At 37.1% G+C, this 15798-nt stretch overlaps 1 protein-coding gene across 4 annotated transcripts in view; it reads right to left on the bottom strand.

The window, feature by feature from the left end:
* Window positions 1–415: 415 nt before the first annotated feature.
* Window positions 416–15798, bottom strand: part of LOC122809252 (myosin-10-like) — a 3714157-nt gene continuing 3698774 nt past the window's right edge. For all 4 annotated transcript variants that reach the window (XM_044080584.1, XM_044080595.1, XM_044080606.1 and 1 more), the window contains one exon: window positions 416–3302. In XM_044080584.1, coding sequence (XP_043936519.1) covers window positions 3167–3302 — 136 coding nt within the window. In that variant the 3' untranslated portion in view covers window positions 416–3166. The remainder of the gene's footprint in view (window positions 3303–15798) is intronic.

The following is a 15798-nucleotide window of genomic DNA, read 5'->3' as shown; positions in this document are numbered from 1 at the left end:
AGGACATGTTTACACCGAATCTAACACAAAAGCAGCAAGCCCAATTTAACCAAAGTCAAACTTTGGCTTCTATATCACTGGATCTTGTCTTTGGGCAGTGTCATTTACTGTAGGGAACAAAAATTGGTTCAAACCTACTGACTCCACTTACACAGTGTGTGATTCTGACCAGGTCACTGCCTCTGAAAACAACCATACTATGTGGTTTTGAAAATAAATATTAATAAAATGGGAAAGCCCTGACAGCCTATTTTCCACAGTAATTTAAGGACAACACAAGAATGTGGTGCTGTCATGACTGGACCTGTGGTTTGAAACTGGTTAAATGAACACACAAACTAGTGTATTTATTAAATAACCACATTACAATAACACTGCTCCTAGTGTACACTCTGTAAAAACAAACACAACTACATAGTCTCAGTGCAGTTTATTCTGGATTTACATTACTTACTAAAGTTAATCTGATTTTCAGAGGTCTTGCAGAGCCTGAAGAATTAGTATCAGATGTGGAAAACTAGTTAGGAAAACATCCCTTACATATAAACAAAAAAGATATGTCAATGTACGAAACGGTGTCCTGATGTTATAAGTAATTACATACTATTTAACAACTGAGAAACTGACTCTCACTTTTTCACAGGACATGTATCTCATCTGGCCCAGCCAGGAAATTACAGGTAGAGAAAGACAATCACACAAAAGACATTTAAGTGTGTATACTTATGCATCTGTGTATAAGCACAAACACCCAAGTGAGATTACCCTATGACACCCATATGAATAAATTATAAGTTGTTACCATGATTATGCAGTCTAAGCAAAAAAAAAAAAAAAAAAAAAAACAGTCCAATAAAGACTACTGTCTAGTCTGAAGAATGTCAATGTCTCAGTAATTATGGTTGTGCTTGAAAATGAATTATTTACCTACTATTCATTCAAAATTACTGACCATTATTCCCAAGTAGAATGTAGCAACTAAAAAAAAAAAGGTTGAAGATGACACCTACTAAGGTCAGTCAGTCTAGCTAAAACTTACAACACAGCAGCAGCCAGCAGCTTAGGAGATGAAGTTAATGCTTTGTCGTATATTATTTTTTAGTTGCAAGCAGCCTGAACAGTACCATGAGCCAAGACAGGTAGCTCTTCTCTTAAGTGCAAAGACTGTGTACATTACAGGAAGAAATTACAGTACTTGTGGAAAAGTACAAATTTCATTATATGAATACGTTTAACAAATACCAACAATATCTAGATGAACTAATGTAACAAAATGCAGAGTCCCACGTGGCAGCACATCCTACCCATCAGTAACAATGGATGAACTATGGGATGATTAGTAAGCAGCTTAGTTTGAGAAATAACTTGAAAGCAGCTTCACTTATCAACCAAGGAACTATTTATCATGTTAAATGTCACTGTACAAACAGACCCTCAGGCACAAGTTACATGTCTCTCCAATACTTCGGTAATCAGTTGTTTTACTTCCAGTTTACAAATAGTTAAAAACATTTACCAAATGATAACAGTGACACTGACAGGGTGTAACTGTCACACTTATGCTCTGAAGTGGTATAAGAAGGCCAACCTGGTAAATGGGATCTCACAAACAAAAATAACACATCTGCAGCATTTTCACCCTCAGTGCACATGAACTTTTGAAAACATTTCACTGTAAGGACTGTTTGTGCAATACATACAGTATTTTTAGAGATAGATGCTGGAGCAAAAATTACCCAAACTAGTGGAAAATGCTTCTTCTCCTATGCACACAATGCCTTTTAATGCCTAAAATAAATAATCTGCACCCTCCGTAAGGCACTTAGTAGAAAGGACTTGGGAGTATAACTAAGTTTCCTTCACAGATATTCTACTTTGAAAACCTAAAATGTGTTAAAGTTTCTCTTTACATCTTTTATCAGGCAGCATCAAACACAAGTATTCTGCCAGTGACAAGGAGTCGTTATTTATACAGCTCTGCTAGCTCAATATCTTCCCACCTTTCCATAAACAGAAGTATTTTAAATCTGCTTACTCACTTCTGCAGTTTAAGGTAAACATAAAAAAAATCTTGTTTCAACCAGGAAGGTAAAACTACTGCTGATACCTTAAGGACAGCTGTGTAGTGTTTCAAATAAAGTTGTTACCAGTCTTAGTAATGAGACAGTTCAGATGAAGGAATATTTGCCTGGAAGCGTTATATACGAGAATTAGCGGAAGTCAGCCACTACATTTCAGTAAAGGCACATCTATAAAACTAAGAGACATTATACAAGAATGCAAATCAGCCCCCCCATTCCAATTTGGGAATTCATAAATGGGGAAACAAATTATTCAGAGCAGCAGATGAAATTACATGTGGCAATTTAATACACATTAGACTGTACAAAAAACATAAAAGGCATAGTAACTAGCCTGTCTCCAGTTCTGGAGCAAGTAACTGCCACAGCATCAACAATAAAAGTGAAGTATGGCAATCCTGAAAACATTTTGGTCTTTGCAGAAAATGGCATAAAAAGGTGCACAAAACTAACTTGCCACAGTGGTACCCAGTGTGCAGATCTTTACCCATGACAAGAAAGGCAGGAACACCATATCAGAGATGCCCCCTAAAGTGCTACCTGTGGGTTTGGGCAGAGATTCACAGCTAAATTGTGGTAAGGCTAGAAGACCCAGGCATCTCTGTTTTATATGGTCACGCTCACTCTCCACTACTCCAGTATTACTGAAAAGCATATTAAAAACACAACAGTTATAACTACTCTGCTCTCTAATTAAAAAGATTCTGAATTGTCTGCCTAAAAAATTGTGAAACAGGTACAAGTCAGATAATGTTGCTCTTGTGAAATTTAAAATAATTCAAAGAGTTATGCACAACTGACAAGTTATGGTTTCTGAGATGACGTATGCTCTGCAGGTGCAAAAACAAAATAAAAAAACTTTAATGTCATACCCCATAATTGCTAGATATAAGATATTTCTTTGTTTATTCCAGTCTTGAAGGATCTCTGTATTGTACCATTATAAATGTGCCATATTACTGTTTATCAACCAGATTCAAGATAAATAGCATGCCATTTGAATCTGCAATTGAAGTGAAATGTCTTTTAGTGTTGCAAATATGAGTTCTTCTTTCCTCAATCCATCTTTGTCTAAGGATCGGGACTCATTCTGTCTGAGGAAAGCTAGCACTTGCATCTCCATCTTTGCTTTCTGTGTCATCGTCTGAGTTCTCCAAAGAAACTTCACCAACCTGGAAGATGCGTCGAGTGGTACGTGTTGTGATGCTAAATGGGCCACGTCTGAGGAAGAAAAGACAAAAAACATGAACATGTGATGTAGTATCACAAACAGGTACAGTCAACTTCCACTGCCTTCTAAACTGAGGCTTTCAAAATAAAACAATGCATGTGCTGTGTTCCTTAAGCCTTCATGGCTAAACTGAAAGCTATAAATGCTGACTGTCTTTTTAAATGATTTACTGTCAACTTATCTGATTATTTATTCCTAAACTTAAAATAGTAAATTGGATTACCCAAAACAGACAATGACCATGGGTTAAGCAGACCCATACTCCAGATCAGTTAAGCCAACAGTTCCTTAACTAATTTTCTGAATATTGCATCTGTAAATCCTATAAAGCCTGCTCCTTCACTGTAGCCTCCTTAAAACTATGAGCAGCAGACATTTGCAGTTCTTACAAGAACACTAAACAGACAATAAATGGTACTAGAAATACCGTACATTAACTGTCTAAGAACTTTCAAAGGCCAGGCGTGCTGGATGGGATGCATATTTGTGTCTTTCAGCTTTTCCTGGTTAGGGGTCGCCATAGCAGAACTCCGGTCCGCTAATGATTGGTAGTGAATTTTTACGTACCGGATTACCAGCCCTGACGCACAACCTTCAACTAAGGCACGCCCCATTCACGTATTCCTCCACACAGAAGACGCTCTAGCTGAGAATCTAACGGGACAACGTCTTGCAATGAGGTGACAACGCTACCGCAGCACCACCACCGCAGTCTGGTTGGGATGCATATGAAGATCTGGAATTATACTAGGTGCCTATAACAAAGAGACAAATTCATCCTACAAGTCCCTACCACTTTCTGAACAATTAATTCTCTAACAGAATGCCAAAAACTGGAAGGAGGGATTATAAAACGGTTTCCTGAAACACCATCCTTCCAGATCTTGCCCTATCCTTGAATATCCTGAGTAAAGTGTTTGGTAAATATATGTGGCACTGACTTGTCACAAGAGCACAAATACACTGATCTGAGACACCCTTAAAGCAAGCTGCCATAGCAACCACACTACTAGCAGAGTGAGGCTTGACAGGTTCAAGAAAAGGATTTTGCTGTCTCCTTTACAAATAACAAAATGGAATGCAAAGAAATAAATATCATGTTTTGTGACTTCTTTGCCAACCCATTCTGGACACCTTGACTTATTTGTGAAGGGAGGCCTCCCAGCTCTGAGGTTCCTTTCAGTTTTTTTTCTGGAAATCTGTTGCTGGGAGCCTTCTTATGTTTTTAGGAAGGTCTATGCTCCCTTCAGACAAAAGAAGTGATCTTGGCAGGGTCATTTCTCTAGCATCTGGGCACAAATGTAAGTAGACAAATACACTGATCTGAGACACCCTTAAAGCAAGCTGCCATAGCAACCACACTACTAGCAGAGTGAGGCTTGACAGGTTCAAGAAAAGGATTTTGCTGTCTCCTTTACAAATAACAAAATGGAATGCAAAGAAATAAATATCATGTTTTGTGACTTCTTTGCCAACCCATTCTGGACACCTTGACTTATTTGTGAAGGGAGGCCTCCCAGCTCTGAGGTTCCTTTCAGTTTTTTTTCTGGAAATCTGTTGCTGGGAGCCTTCTTATGTTTTTAGGAAGGTCTATGCTCCCTTCAGACAAAAGAAGTGATCTTGGCAGGGTCATTTCTCTAGCATCTGGGCACAAATGTAAGTAGACTCTGTCTGCAGTCCCTTAATCGTCTTGCCTTGTTCTTGCATGGTATTCAATAAACTAGTTGCTCGCATACCTCTCAACCTCTTAGATCAAGAAATCTGGACAAAGCCATAAATAATAGGAGGGGGACACAAAGCTGCATCAGTAGGGACACTTCTTAAATACTGCTCTTACAATCATAGAAAGTTGACAGAATAACAGGTTTTGCATCAGTATGAATTTTCTGAAGGGTATGAACTCTGAAACTCAAATATCTGTCATTAATTTCTGATTTCAATACCCAATGATTTGCCAATAATTTCCCATAAAACCACAATTTTATGAGAAAAACAACAAAAATATGAGGCTAAAATCTGGACATTCTGCAAAAATCTGTATAGTTGAGGGGTATGGAACCGAAGGTCCCTATCAAGAAGGGAATCTAGCAGCTTTGCCTTCAAATCTTTAGGGAGAGGCTGATTGTGTAACAAGGCACATCTCCTAATAACCAAACCAATAGCAGTTGCCCTGGAAGATGTCTAAACAGCATCATAGCTGCATTTTATACTATCTCTAGCCACCTGAGTGGCTTGAGTACCCAAAGACAAAATATGTTGTTTGTAGTCTGACCCAACCATGTCAACAGCACCATTATTCAGGTTGCCAAAGATAAACAGAAGGTATTTGGTCATCGGGTTCTGATAACTAATGGCCAGGGTAGGGGAAGCATTGATCTTTCTTCACTACCTGTCCATGGCTCTACTGTCCTTCTCTGAGGATAAAGCACTGGCATTTGGCAGGAGTTTAAAAGGTATATCTGAGGCTTCAGATATGTCAGAAGGGTCAGCTACAGGATTCCTGAACAAAAACTTAATTTTATCTGGAACTCTGTAGAATCTATCAGGCCTGTTGGGGGCTGGAGGGTGAGAGTCAGGAGCAGAGGATGTGGATGTGAAAGCATCAAGAAAGGCCACCATGACTGGAGGGACAGAAGAAGGGGCTGGGATGGCCACTTAAAAGGCTGTAGAACGTTTTCTGGACATCAGAGATTTGCTTAGACTCCCACTCAAAATGTTTAATCATATTCACAATTGTCTCTCTGAAATATGCATCTTCTATAGAAGACCAAAAACAAATATAAAATACTAACAACTGTAAATAAAGTAACAAAAAAAAAAAAAAAACAGCTTGAAAGCCAAGAGAAATAACTTTAATGACAATAAAGTCAAATATTCAGTAAACGCTTTCGTGCACACAGTGAACTTCTTCAGACTGAATAAAACTAATAAAAACTCATCTTAAATAAGCAAATACAAAAATCACATGATTTTAAACACACCAATGACACTTCCTAATGCTTTAACCCTTTACACTTTAAATACTCTACAAAATCTTCCTTGTTATTTAAGCCAGGAGGATAACAAGCATCCAGTTTTACTTGTCACTTGTACTCAATCCATCCCTGCTCATCCTCAGCATTTAATTTTGTTTCATATTTTTCTATCTGATCTAGTACAATAAATTTCAATTCAACTTTGCATTCATCAGTCTTATAACGCTTACTTAACACATTCTTCTCATTACCTGCCAAAACAGCATACTTGTGTTTATAAATTCTTTTGTGTAATTCCCTTGTTGTGCACCCAGTACAGAAGGAACTACAAGACATACACTTATCCAAATAAACAACGTATCTGAATTTGTGTGTATATTTTCCTTTAATTTTAACCATCATTATTGATCATTATGTCTTCAACTCCATTGTAAAGATGTTGAAACACAGGTGCCCAGTAGGAAGGTAGCTGGATAATGAAGCTTCTTTATTCCAGCTACCTTCCTGCTGGGCACCTGTGTTTCAACATTTTCAATGTCTGGGTTGGTTTGGATTTATTTGCTTGCTGCTTGTGTATCCACTGTAAAGATAGTTATAAAAATTGCAACTCTGACACTTAAACAGACCTCTCTTACTGCTAGCTTTTTCGCATAAAGATAATTTTGATTGAAAATAACTCTTAAAACTTTTCCACTCTCTTTTTGTAGAAATACAGGGGAATCACCAATCACTTTAACTAGCTCAGAATTATTTTTTTTAATTTTCCAATTATTAGTTATAATATTCTTATAGTCTTAGCAGCTACACTATTGGTAATTTGCATAAACAAATTATAATTCCTGACATTAAGCTTAACACATTAAGTAAAGCCTAGCTTTCTCATAGCACGTACTTCAGACCATTTTTCTTTTATTAACTCGGGTGGGTCCCCACAACTAATGAACCTATTTCATAAACTAGTCCCTTTGATCATAAGATCTTTGTCGTTTTTAGTGAGCTTATTTGCCCTCATTAACTGTCCTTTAACAATGTTAGTCTTAGTTTTCTTGGGATGCATGCAAGTATAATTTAGACAAGCATTATTTTACACTTCCTTTTTATAAATCTTAGTAATAAGCTTATTTTTTTCTTAAAAAAACTGTTACATCTAAAAAACTTGATACTAATACAATCATGGTCCCAAGTAAATTTCAAATACAAATTAACACTGTTAATATAATTTTAAAATTCATCCAACATCTCTGAGCTTCCTCTCCACACTAAAAACACATTGTCTATAAAATGTTTATACATTAAAATATACTTAGAAAAAGTACTGTTTAAAATATGGACATTTTCCCAGTCATGCATAAAAAGCATTGGCACATCTGGGAGCTATTGTGGCCCTCAAAGCTACTCCATTAGTTTGGCAATATAATTTGGTATTAAACTCAAACTCAAATTATTTATAACTCAAGATAATATCTACAGCTTCCATTATTAACTTCATTGTGCTGTCAGAAAAAAACTTAGAATTAATCAACTCACACCTCACAAAATCCATTCCTTCAATATCTGGGATAACGGTATACAAAGATTTGATATCTAATGTAATAAAAATTTCAGTATCACAAACACTTAAACTTTCTATTTTAGTCATAAAATCAACAATGTCCTTGATAAAAAAAACTAATCAATTCAACCACTTTCTGTAAGTGTTTGTCTACATATACTGCCAATCATTCTGCTTTACTTTTATTTCCGGCCACAGTTGGTCTAAGTGGGGGATTATCTAAGTGTTTATGTATTTTGTGTAGCCCAAAAATTCTACTCATTTTTGGATTCTCAACCCTTAAAAACTTTTTGATATCTTCATTTTGCAAACACAGTCCCTGAAACAGTTAATAGTGTCACACTTATACACTCTTCTTGCAGGAACAAAATTCCATCCCTTGCTTAAAACTCTACAAACAGCAGCTTCTAAAAATAAGAAAGATAAATTCACAATTTTAAAACTATAGTCAATTACACATTCTATTTTTTCCAATATTGTCATCTCCCCTTTCAATTGGTTTTCTGCTGCCCTTGTGTATTTGATATGGAGCTGCCACTTCAGTCCATGTTTTGCTCATAGTTCCCCTCTGTTGATAAACTTGAACTGGTTGAAAAACCTTATTGTTACTGGGACTGCTGTTAAAGTTCTTAGAAATACTGAAAGCATTAAAATTCTGCTGTTGACGTTTATTAGCACTATTCTTCTGTGCTATCTGCTTGGATCTACGTACTCCATTGTCACTTCCATTAGCTGCTAAAATGTTCTCATTTCCTGTTACTCTGTCACTGCACACTGACTCTTTGTAAGCCAATCTTGGGCCTTCATATGCATAAGGCACAACTTCCTCATACTCCATCTGATCTCGCTGAAAATTTTTCAATTTCCTTTTCTTTAAAACCTCTTTTTTTGATTAACTTGTCTTGAATTAAACCAAGCTTTACATCAAAACTTTCACTTGAGGTATTATCTCTGAGGGTAAAGAAAACAACACATATTTTCTCACAAGACCCTCCAGTTTAACTTTATTGAAGTTGACCAAGATTTCAACATATTGCAGACTGACTTTTTGACTAAGTTCAACCTATTTGTCTAAAAACTCTTTGGGACAATCATTGCCAATGGGAATTTTTGTAACTCTTAGCCCTTTAGGCACTCTTTTAACTAAGAGGCAATTCTCAAAATAAAGGTTATCTCATTGTAGCCTTTTTAATTATTTGTAATTAAACATCAATAATACAATGATTAAATTTAAAGGAATACATACATGCAAATCTAAATATGTTGTTTATCTGGCTAAGTGCATGTCTTGTAGTTCCTTCTATATAGGGCACACTACAAGGAAATTATACAAAAGAATTTATGAACACGAGTATGCTATTTTGGCAGGTAATGAGAAGAATGCATTAAGCAAGCATTATAAGATTGGTGAATGCAAAGTTGATTTGAAATTTATTGCACGTTAGATAGAAAACATATGAAACAAAATTAAATGCTAATGATGAGCTGGGATGGACTGAATACAAGTGACAAATAAAACTGGATGCTTGTTATCCTCCTGGCTTAAATAACAAGGAAGATTTTGTAGAGTATTTAAAGTGCAAAGGGCTAAAGCATTAGGAAGTGTCACTGATGTTTTTAGAATCATGTGATTTTTGTATTTGCTTGTTTAAGATGTGTTTTTATTCTTCAGTCTGAAGAAGTGAACAAAAGCGTTCACTGAATATTTGACTGTGCTGTCATTAAAGTTATTTCTCTTGGCTTTCAAGCTTTTTTTTTTTTTTCCTCCATAGGCGAATAAGGGGAAAGGGAGTTCTCTCATCTGAGGTCACCTGTCCAGGTGAGTGAATTTGAAAGGAGTGTGTTAAGGAATGATCATCTGAATCTGAGGTCTCCTCCTTATCCTTAGGTAAAGACTCAACAGTGATTTTCTGTGCAGTATGCAGAGAAGCTGAAAAGGAAGGAGATTTAAGTGCCATAATGGCCTTGAAGAGTTCCTGAGAAAAGTCCATCCTCTCTTTCTTCCTAGAAAGTTGGAGGGAGGGGACATGCTACGTCTTCTGCCATTTCTTCCTAAAGGTGATGTCCACATGGGCCAAGTACAGAGGCTTTGACCACTGACACACCTCAATCAGTGATCCGAAAATCTTTTCCCTTACTAAAATCTGAGAGATCCCCTCTGGGCCCTCTGAGATAATCCATGGTTCCCCCTTATCAGTAACAGTAACAGTCACTTTGGACATGTGGTTCTCCGATGCCATATTGGCCTCCAACACGGTCGCAGTAGAGGGCATCTGAAGAAAAGCTGGATGTACTGCTGGTTCTGTAACCTCAGTGGGTACATCGGAATCATCGGAATCAGACTGAGCAGACTGAACATCAGGCCAAGGCCTCTTGAGTTTTTTCTTTGGAGTGGACAGTACATCAGGTGTGCAGGGGTCTGCCATCTTAGACTGGGCCAACAGCTTCAGACTTTGAGTTTTTATGAACATATTTAGTGACGAAAAACAGGGAGTACAAGTCTTGGGTAAGAAGGACTGGCATATGGAACACGGTTTGTAGTCATGGAACTGCAATTAAGCAGAAAAGGTACTCTGAATAGAGGGCTTTGTAGGGTATCTGCTTACAGCACCCACCCCCTCCTAGCTGGCATCTAATAAAATTATACAGAAACAGGATAAACAAGAAAGGACGGTTCTTCAACAGGGCACTTATCTGAATCAGGGAAGGCTTACAGTACAAATGATTGACAGAAGATCAGACTGACAGGTGTGACACATGCATTTGGACTGGTGGCTAGACAGTCTGAGGATTTACTCTCAAACTTCTGCTTAAGCACCCCTATGCTCAAAGACTGAGGTTATACATCGGACATATGGCTTATGGAAGGTTTAGGCTTTGGTACCCCAGATGAACATCAGTGATTATAATCCCATCTATATTTAATACTGCAACAGTGACTTCAGTCAGGACATTAGCCACAGTTGCCCCCCTTCACAAGGGTGACACCACAACAGACCCTAGTAACTACAGGCTGATCTGTCTCACTAGCATTATCTATAAAACCTCAGAACGCATTATCACTAAGCTGACAATAACATAGGTGTTCCCAGACCTTCAGTCGCAAACAATCTGGATTTGCTAAGGGAAGGTCACATACGTCTCAACCTCTTAGAGCAAGAAATCTGGACAAAGCCTAAAATAATAAGGAACAAAGGCCCAAAAATAGGGACTAATTTTAAATACTGCTCTTACAAACTTAGAAAATTGCTAGAATAACAAGATATATGTTAGCATGGGTCCCCTTCACATTGTCGACACTTCAAAATGCCGAAATTTATATGGGCGAGCTCATATGATTGACATTTGAAATGCCGACAATGCGGAACCGGCATTTACGTACAGTGCGGAATGGAAAGATTTCCATTCCTGCACTGTAGTGTGATCTTGGAGTTGGTATATTTAAGTTACGGGGGTGTGGGGGGCTTGCCCCCCTGCTAGCAGTGTTTAGGTAAGTGTTTGTTGTTTTTTTTGTTTTATTTTTTTCATATGTTCGACATTTCAAATGTCAATCATATGGTCTCGGCCATATGAATTTTGGCATTTTAAAGTGTTGAACATATGAAGTAGATGCGTTAGCATACATTTTCTGAAGGATGTGAACAATTTACTGACTTTACTCCTCAATTATTTTATTTACTTATTAACTTTTATTTACCGGGAAAGTCTGACTGTGTCATAGTTACCCATTTTCAGCAGTGGCCTGGGAAGAAAAGCTGCAGTACACATAAAATTACATAACATATTTCAGTACCCATAAATTACACAGCACATTAAGTTCACAAAAGCAGAAGGTTTGATAACAAATCGGTTATTCAATAATTATAGACTCTTCACATATGTATTCAATATTTTCGGATAGATAATGTAAATTACAGTACGTATATTGAAGACAGTGCAATACTGTTCACAGTAACATAGTATTATTATATATTGTCATTTGTCAAGTTGTAAATGTTTATAGAAAAGATCATGAGAAAGTGATATGGTGAGAGGAAAAGAGATGCTAGATCATGTGAAAAGTTGGTGTAGGTGAGTCAAGGGAAAAATGTTTTAGTAAAGTGAGAAGTTGGTAAGAAAGAGTAGCAGGACAGCAGTTGGGTTAGACAGAGTGAAAAGTAGTGGGACAATAGTCAAGACTAGGTAGAGTGTTAAGACTGAGGTATTAAGGCATAAAAAAGCCAGTTAAGGGGAAAGAAATGGTAAGTAGGAATGCAAGAAAGAAAAGGAGGAAAGAACGGAAGAAGAAAAGATGAACACTAGAAAGACTAGAGGGTGGTAAGTTGGGTGGTAAGATTTGCCAGAAAACCAAAATTCTATAAGGAACAGACCAAAAATATGAAACAAAAAAATCTGGAGAGTTGAGCGGTATGAAGGTCATACTTACTCAAGCTGGTCAATTTTTCCAACAAGGTCACAGAAGCTTTAGATGAAGGACAAACTGTCCATACTGCCTACCTCAGCTTTTCCTAATCCTTTTGACACCATTGTCCATATAGGAATAATATGCAAACTAGTTTTAACATTACCCCTAACGTCTGCTGGACAGTCAACTGAACTTGAAAGGATACAAAGATTCCTTAAGAAAAGGATCATAGAATTGAAAAACTGGAACTATTCTAGAAGGTTTCAGGAATTGTCATTTAATCCAGCAAGATGGTTTGTTTTGTACTGGGTAACATCTGTGGGGTACAAAGTGGTAAAATGTTCTTCTTCCAGTAACCAGACATGCCCCTTTACAATTACAACATATACAGAACATGTTTTTCTAACTATGGCAGATCTACAGTGGTAACAGTATAAATCATTTACCACTGTCCCCAGATTTTTAATTAAGGTGTCATTTTCTATATTTGACCATTTACTTTGTAATCAAAATTGCAGTGCCTTTTTCCAGGCCTCATGATGTTAAATGTGCTAGTATCAAAGAATGTTCATTACTATTGCATCAACAGTGTATCCTTTCTAGACAATTTTGGAAAACTTTAATATTTTACTGAAGTAATTTTGTTACTCTGTTTGCAGTCATCAGCATTTCTGAATATCCACAGCCAATTTCTCACTTTTGTAACTGAGAACTATTCAAAAAAAGAAGTGGCCCCATTACACAGCCCTTTGAAACAGTAGAATATCCCACACCTTGGCCTGTTGTGTCTCTTTTGCTTAACCAATATTTTACCCACTGAATTACGTATGGAGTGACACCTAATGTATGTTACTTGTCAATTACTCCCTTAATAAGAATGCATCTGATAACCAAACAGCAAAGATAAGTGCAACCCAAAGAGTAAAGATATTTAACAGGAAAAAACATGAACATCAGGTCTCCAATGCAGATGCAATCTTAAAACAAAAGACAAAATGGAGGTCTGGCCTCCATCAGGGGAACAGCACTTCTCAACTCCATCCAAACAGAATCAAACAGAAAAGAGCACCTCACTTTATTCAAGAGAACAGTGATTACTCTGTATAACAACTCTGAAAAAAACATGGTGCCAAGAGCAAACTGTATCTTTGCAGTACATCTGCAAAACTGAATGTAGAAGATTACATTCATGAAAACAGGGTAGAAAAGTGTTACTCTGACGGCCATAATAGATAAATGCAGGTAATACCACCCACCAATTGGTTAGAACTACCCCATCAACTAACATTTATACAGCTTCTTACTACCTATAAAATTATCTAGAATCCATCTGCTTCTCCAGCACTAAATAACATTTTACACAATTATGCCCTTAGTCATTAAGATCCAATGACCAAAAACTGCTGTATGGGCACAAACCTATCAAATCTGCTGGGCATTGTCTGTACTCGTACTATGCTGTTAAAGCCTGGAACTTCTTATATCTATCCATCAGGTCAGTACCCTCCCTGTCATCCTTCAAAACCATTCTGAAAAACAAAAGCTGGCTCTCTTCTTGCTCAACAACTGGATAAACTATTTCCTTAAATGTGGACAAATGCCTATTAACACCTTACTCTCCTTACTTCTATCAATTTATTTACTTATTTTTGTTTATTTTACATTTGCTGAGCCCTTTTTCAGCAGAGGCCCGGGGAGAAAAGCTCTAAACTTAAAACAGTACAAAATTAAGCTAAGATAATAGAAACAATATAACATTTGATGGAAATTTAAGATCACATGCAGTAAGTCTAGAATAATTAAAGTCAAAAGACAAAAAGGAATACTACTGAAATACAAATGTTATATATATATATATATATATATATATATATATATATATATATACGGAGTCTTAAGTGGTAATTACAGAGAAAGGGAGAAAAAAAGTGAAGAGATGACTTGGGGGGGGGATAGAGTAGGTCAAAGGTAATATAGGTTGGTTAGGTTGGTTATAAGAGGACACAGTAGAGAGTAAGGAGAAAAAGGGGTAGGTTAGTTAGATGAATATATTCAAGGAGGGTATGTACAGTGGCAGATCCACTGCCCTTTAAGGTACTCTTTTGTGGTTAGTTTAATTTGTTTGGGATGTGTAAGAGTTCTGATTTCAAGAGGGAGTTTAGTCCATGCTATGGAGGGGTAGTAGCTATATATGCTGCACCGTGATTTAGATTTGGGTTTGTAAATATTAATAGATCCTGAAATGAGCTGTGTAGGTTTCCTGTGGGGGAATAGTGGGAGATCGGAGAGCTGGACAATAGGCTGACTGATACAGAATTGAGTGTATGGTTTGAAGCTGTGAGAGGTAGTTCAAGCCAGTTTAAGTGTTTTAGAGAGAGACAGTGGCGAGATTTATAGGTTTGTTGAGCTGGAAATCTAGCTATTTTATGGTATGTACATTTGAGCTTAGTAAGTAGAGAGGAGTTTAGTTTAGTGAGAATTTGTGAGCAATATGTTAAGCAGGGGAAAAGATACGCATGTGTGAGAGAAATTCTAGCTTCATGGGTGAGAATTTTTTGTTTCTGTATAAAAGTCCTAGTTTGAGATGGGTTTTCCTGATACAATTATTTATGTGAAGGTCAAATTTTAGCTGATCATCAATGTCAACACCAAGGAGTCTTGTACTGGATTCAAGTTCAATAGGGGTATTGTTAAGTGACATTATGGAAAAGGAGGATTTGATATGGTTAACTGTTTTAGGGAGAAAGAGTAGTAGGTTTTTTTTTTTTTTTGTTTTCTTTTGGTTGAGGATGAGTTGATTGTTGGACAGCCATGTCTCCAACGAATTAAAGAAAGACTGGGTAGCAGAAAAGAGTTCAAGAGGGAGAATTGGCTATAGTTATGACAGTATAGTCATTAGTGTATTGGACTATAGAAGAACGTGGACAGAAGGAATGGAGTAAGTTAGTGAAGACATTGAAAAATAGTGGTCCGAGAATGGATCTTCGAGGGACACCCAGTTTATTGGAAGGGGAGTAGATAGAGCAGAGTGCCATCTTACTGACTGCAGTCTGTTTGTGAGATAGCTGGAGAACCATGCAACTGCGTCTGGGGAGAAATTGAGGTTAGACTGTTTGTTCAGTAGCAGAGAGTGACAAACAGTGTCAAAAGCTTTTGAGAGATCAAGGAATATATAGGAGATAAGTTTGTGATCATCTCTGGTTAAAGAAATAGTGTTGAGGAAGGACAGAAGAGCAGTTGTGGTGCTATGTTTAGGTCACAAACCGTGCTGAGTAGAAGTGAGTAGGTTTTCCTGTTAAGAGATGTTGCATAACTTGTGTATGTATGCATTTCTCTAAGACTTTATAGAGAGGGGAGAGGATAGCAATAGGTCTGAAATTAGAAATTTCTGTGGACTTAACTCCTTTATGAATAGGTGGAGTGTAGAATTGTTTCCACATAGATGGAACCTTAGATTCAGAGAGAGAGCAAATGATAATAATAGATACAGACAGAACAAGAGAGTGAACTGCTATATGGAGAAAGTATGATGGGATTGTCAGCAGATACAGAGT

This window comes from Protopterus annectens, chromosome 1.part1, assembly GCF_019279795.1.
Source record: "Protopterus annectens isolate FY-2018-M chromosome 1.part1, PAN1.0, whole genome shotgun sequence".
NCBI lineage: Eukaryota > Metazoa > Chordata > Ceratodontiformes > Protopteridae > Protopterus > Protopterus annectens.
This window is presented reverse-complemented; position numbering and strand designations above follow the sequence as displayed.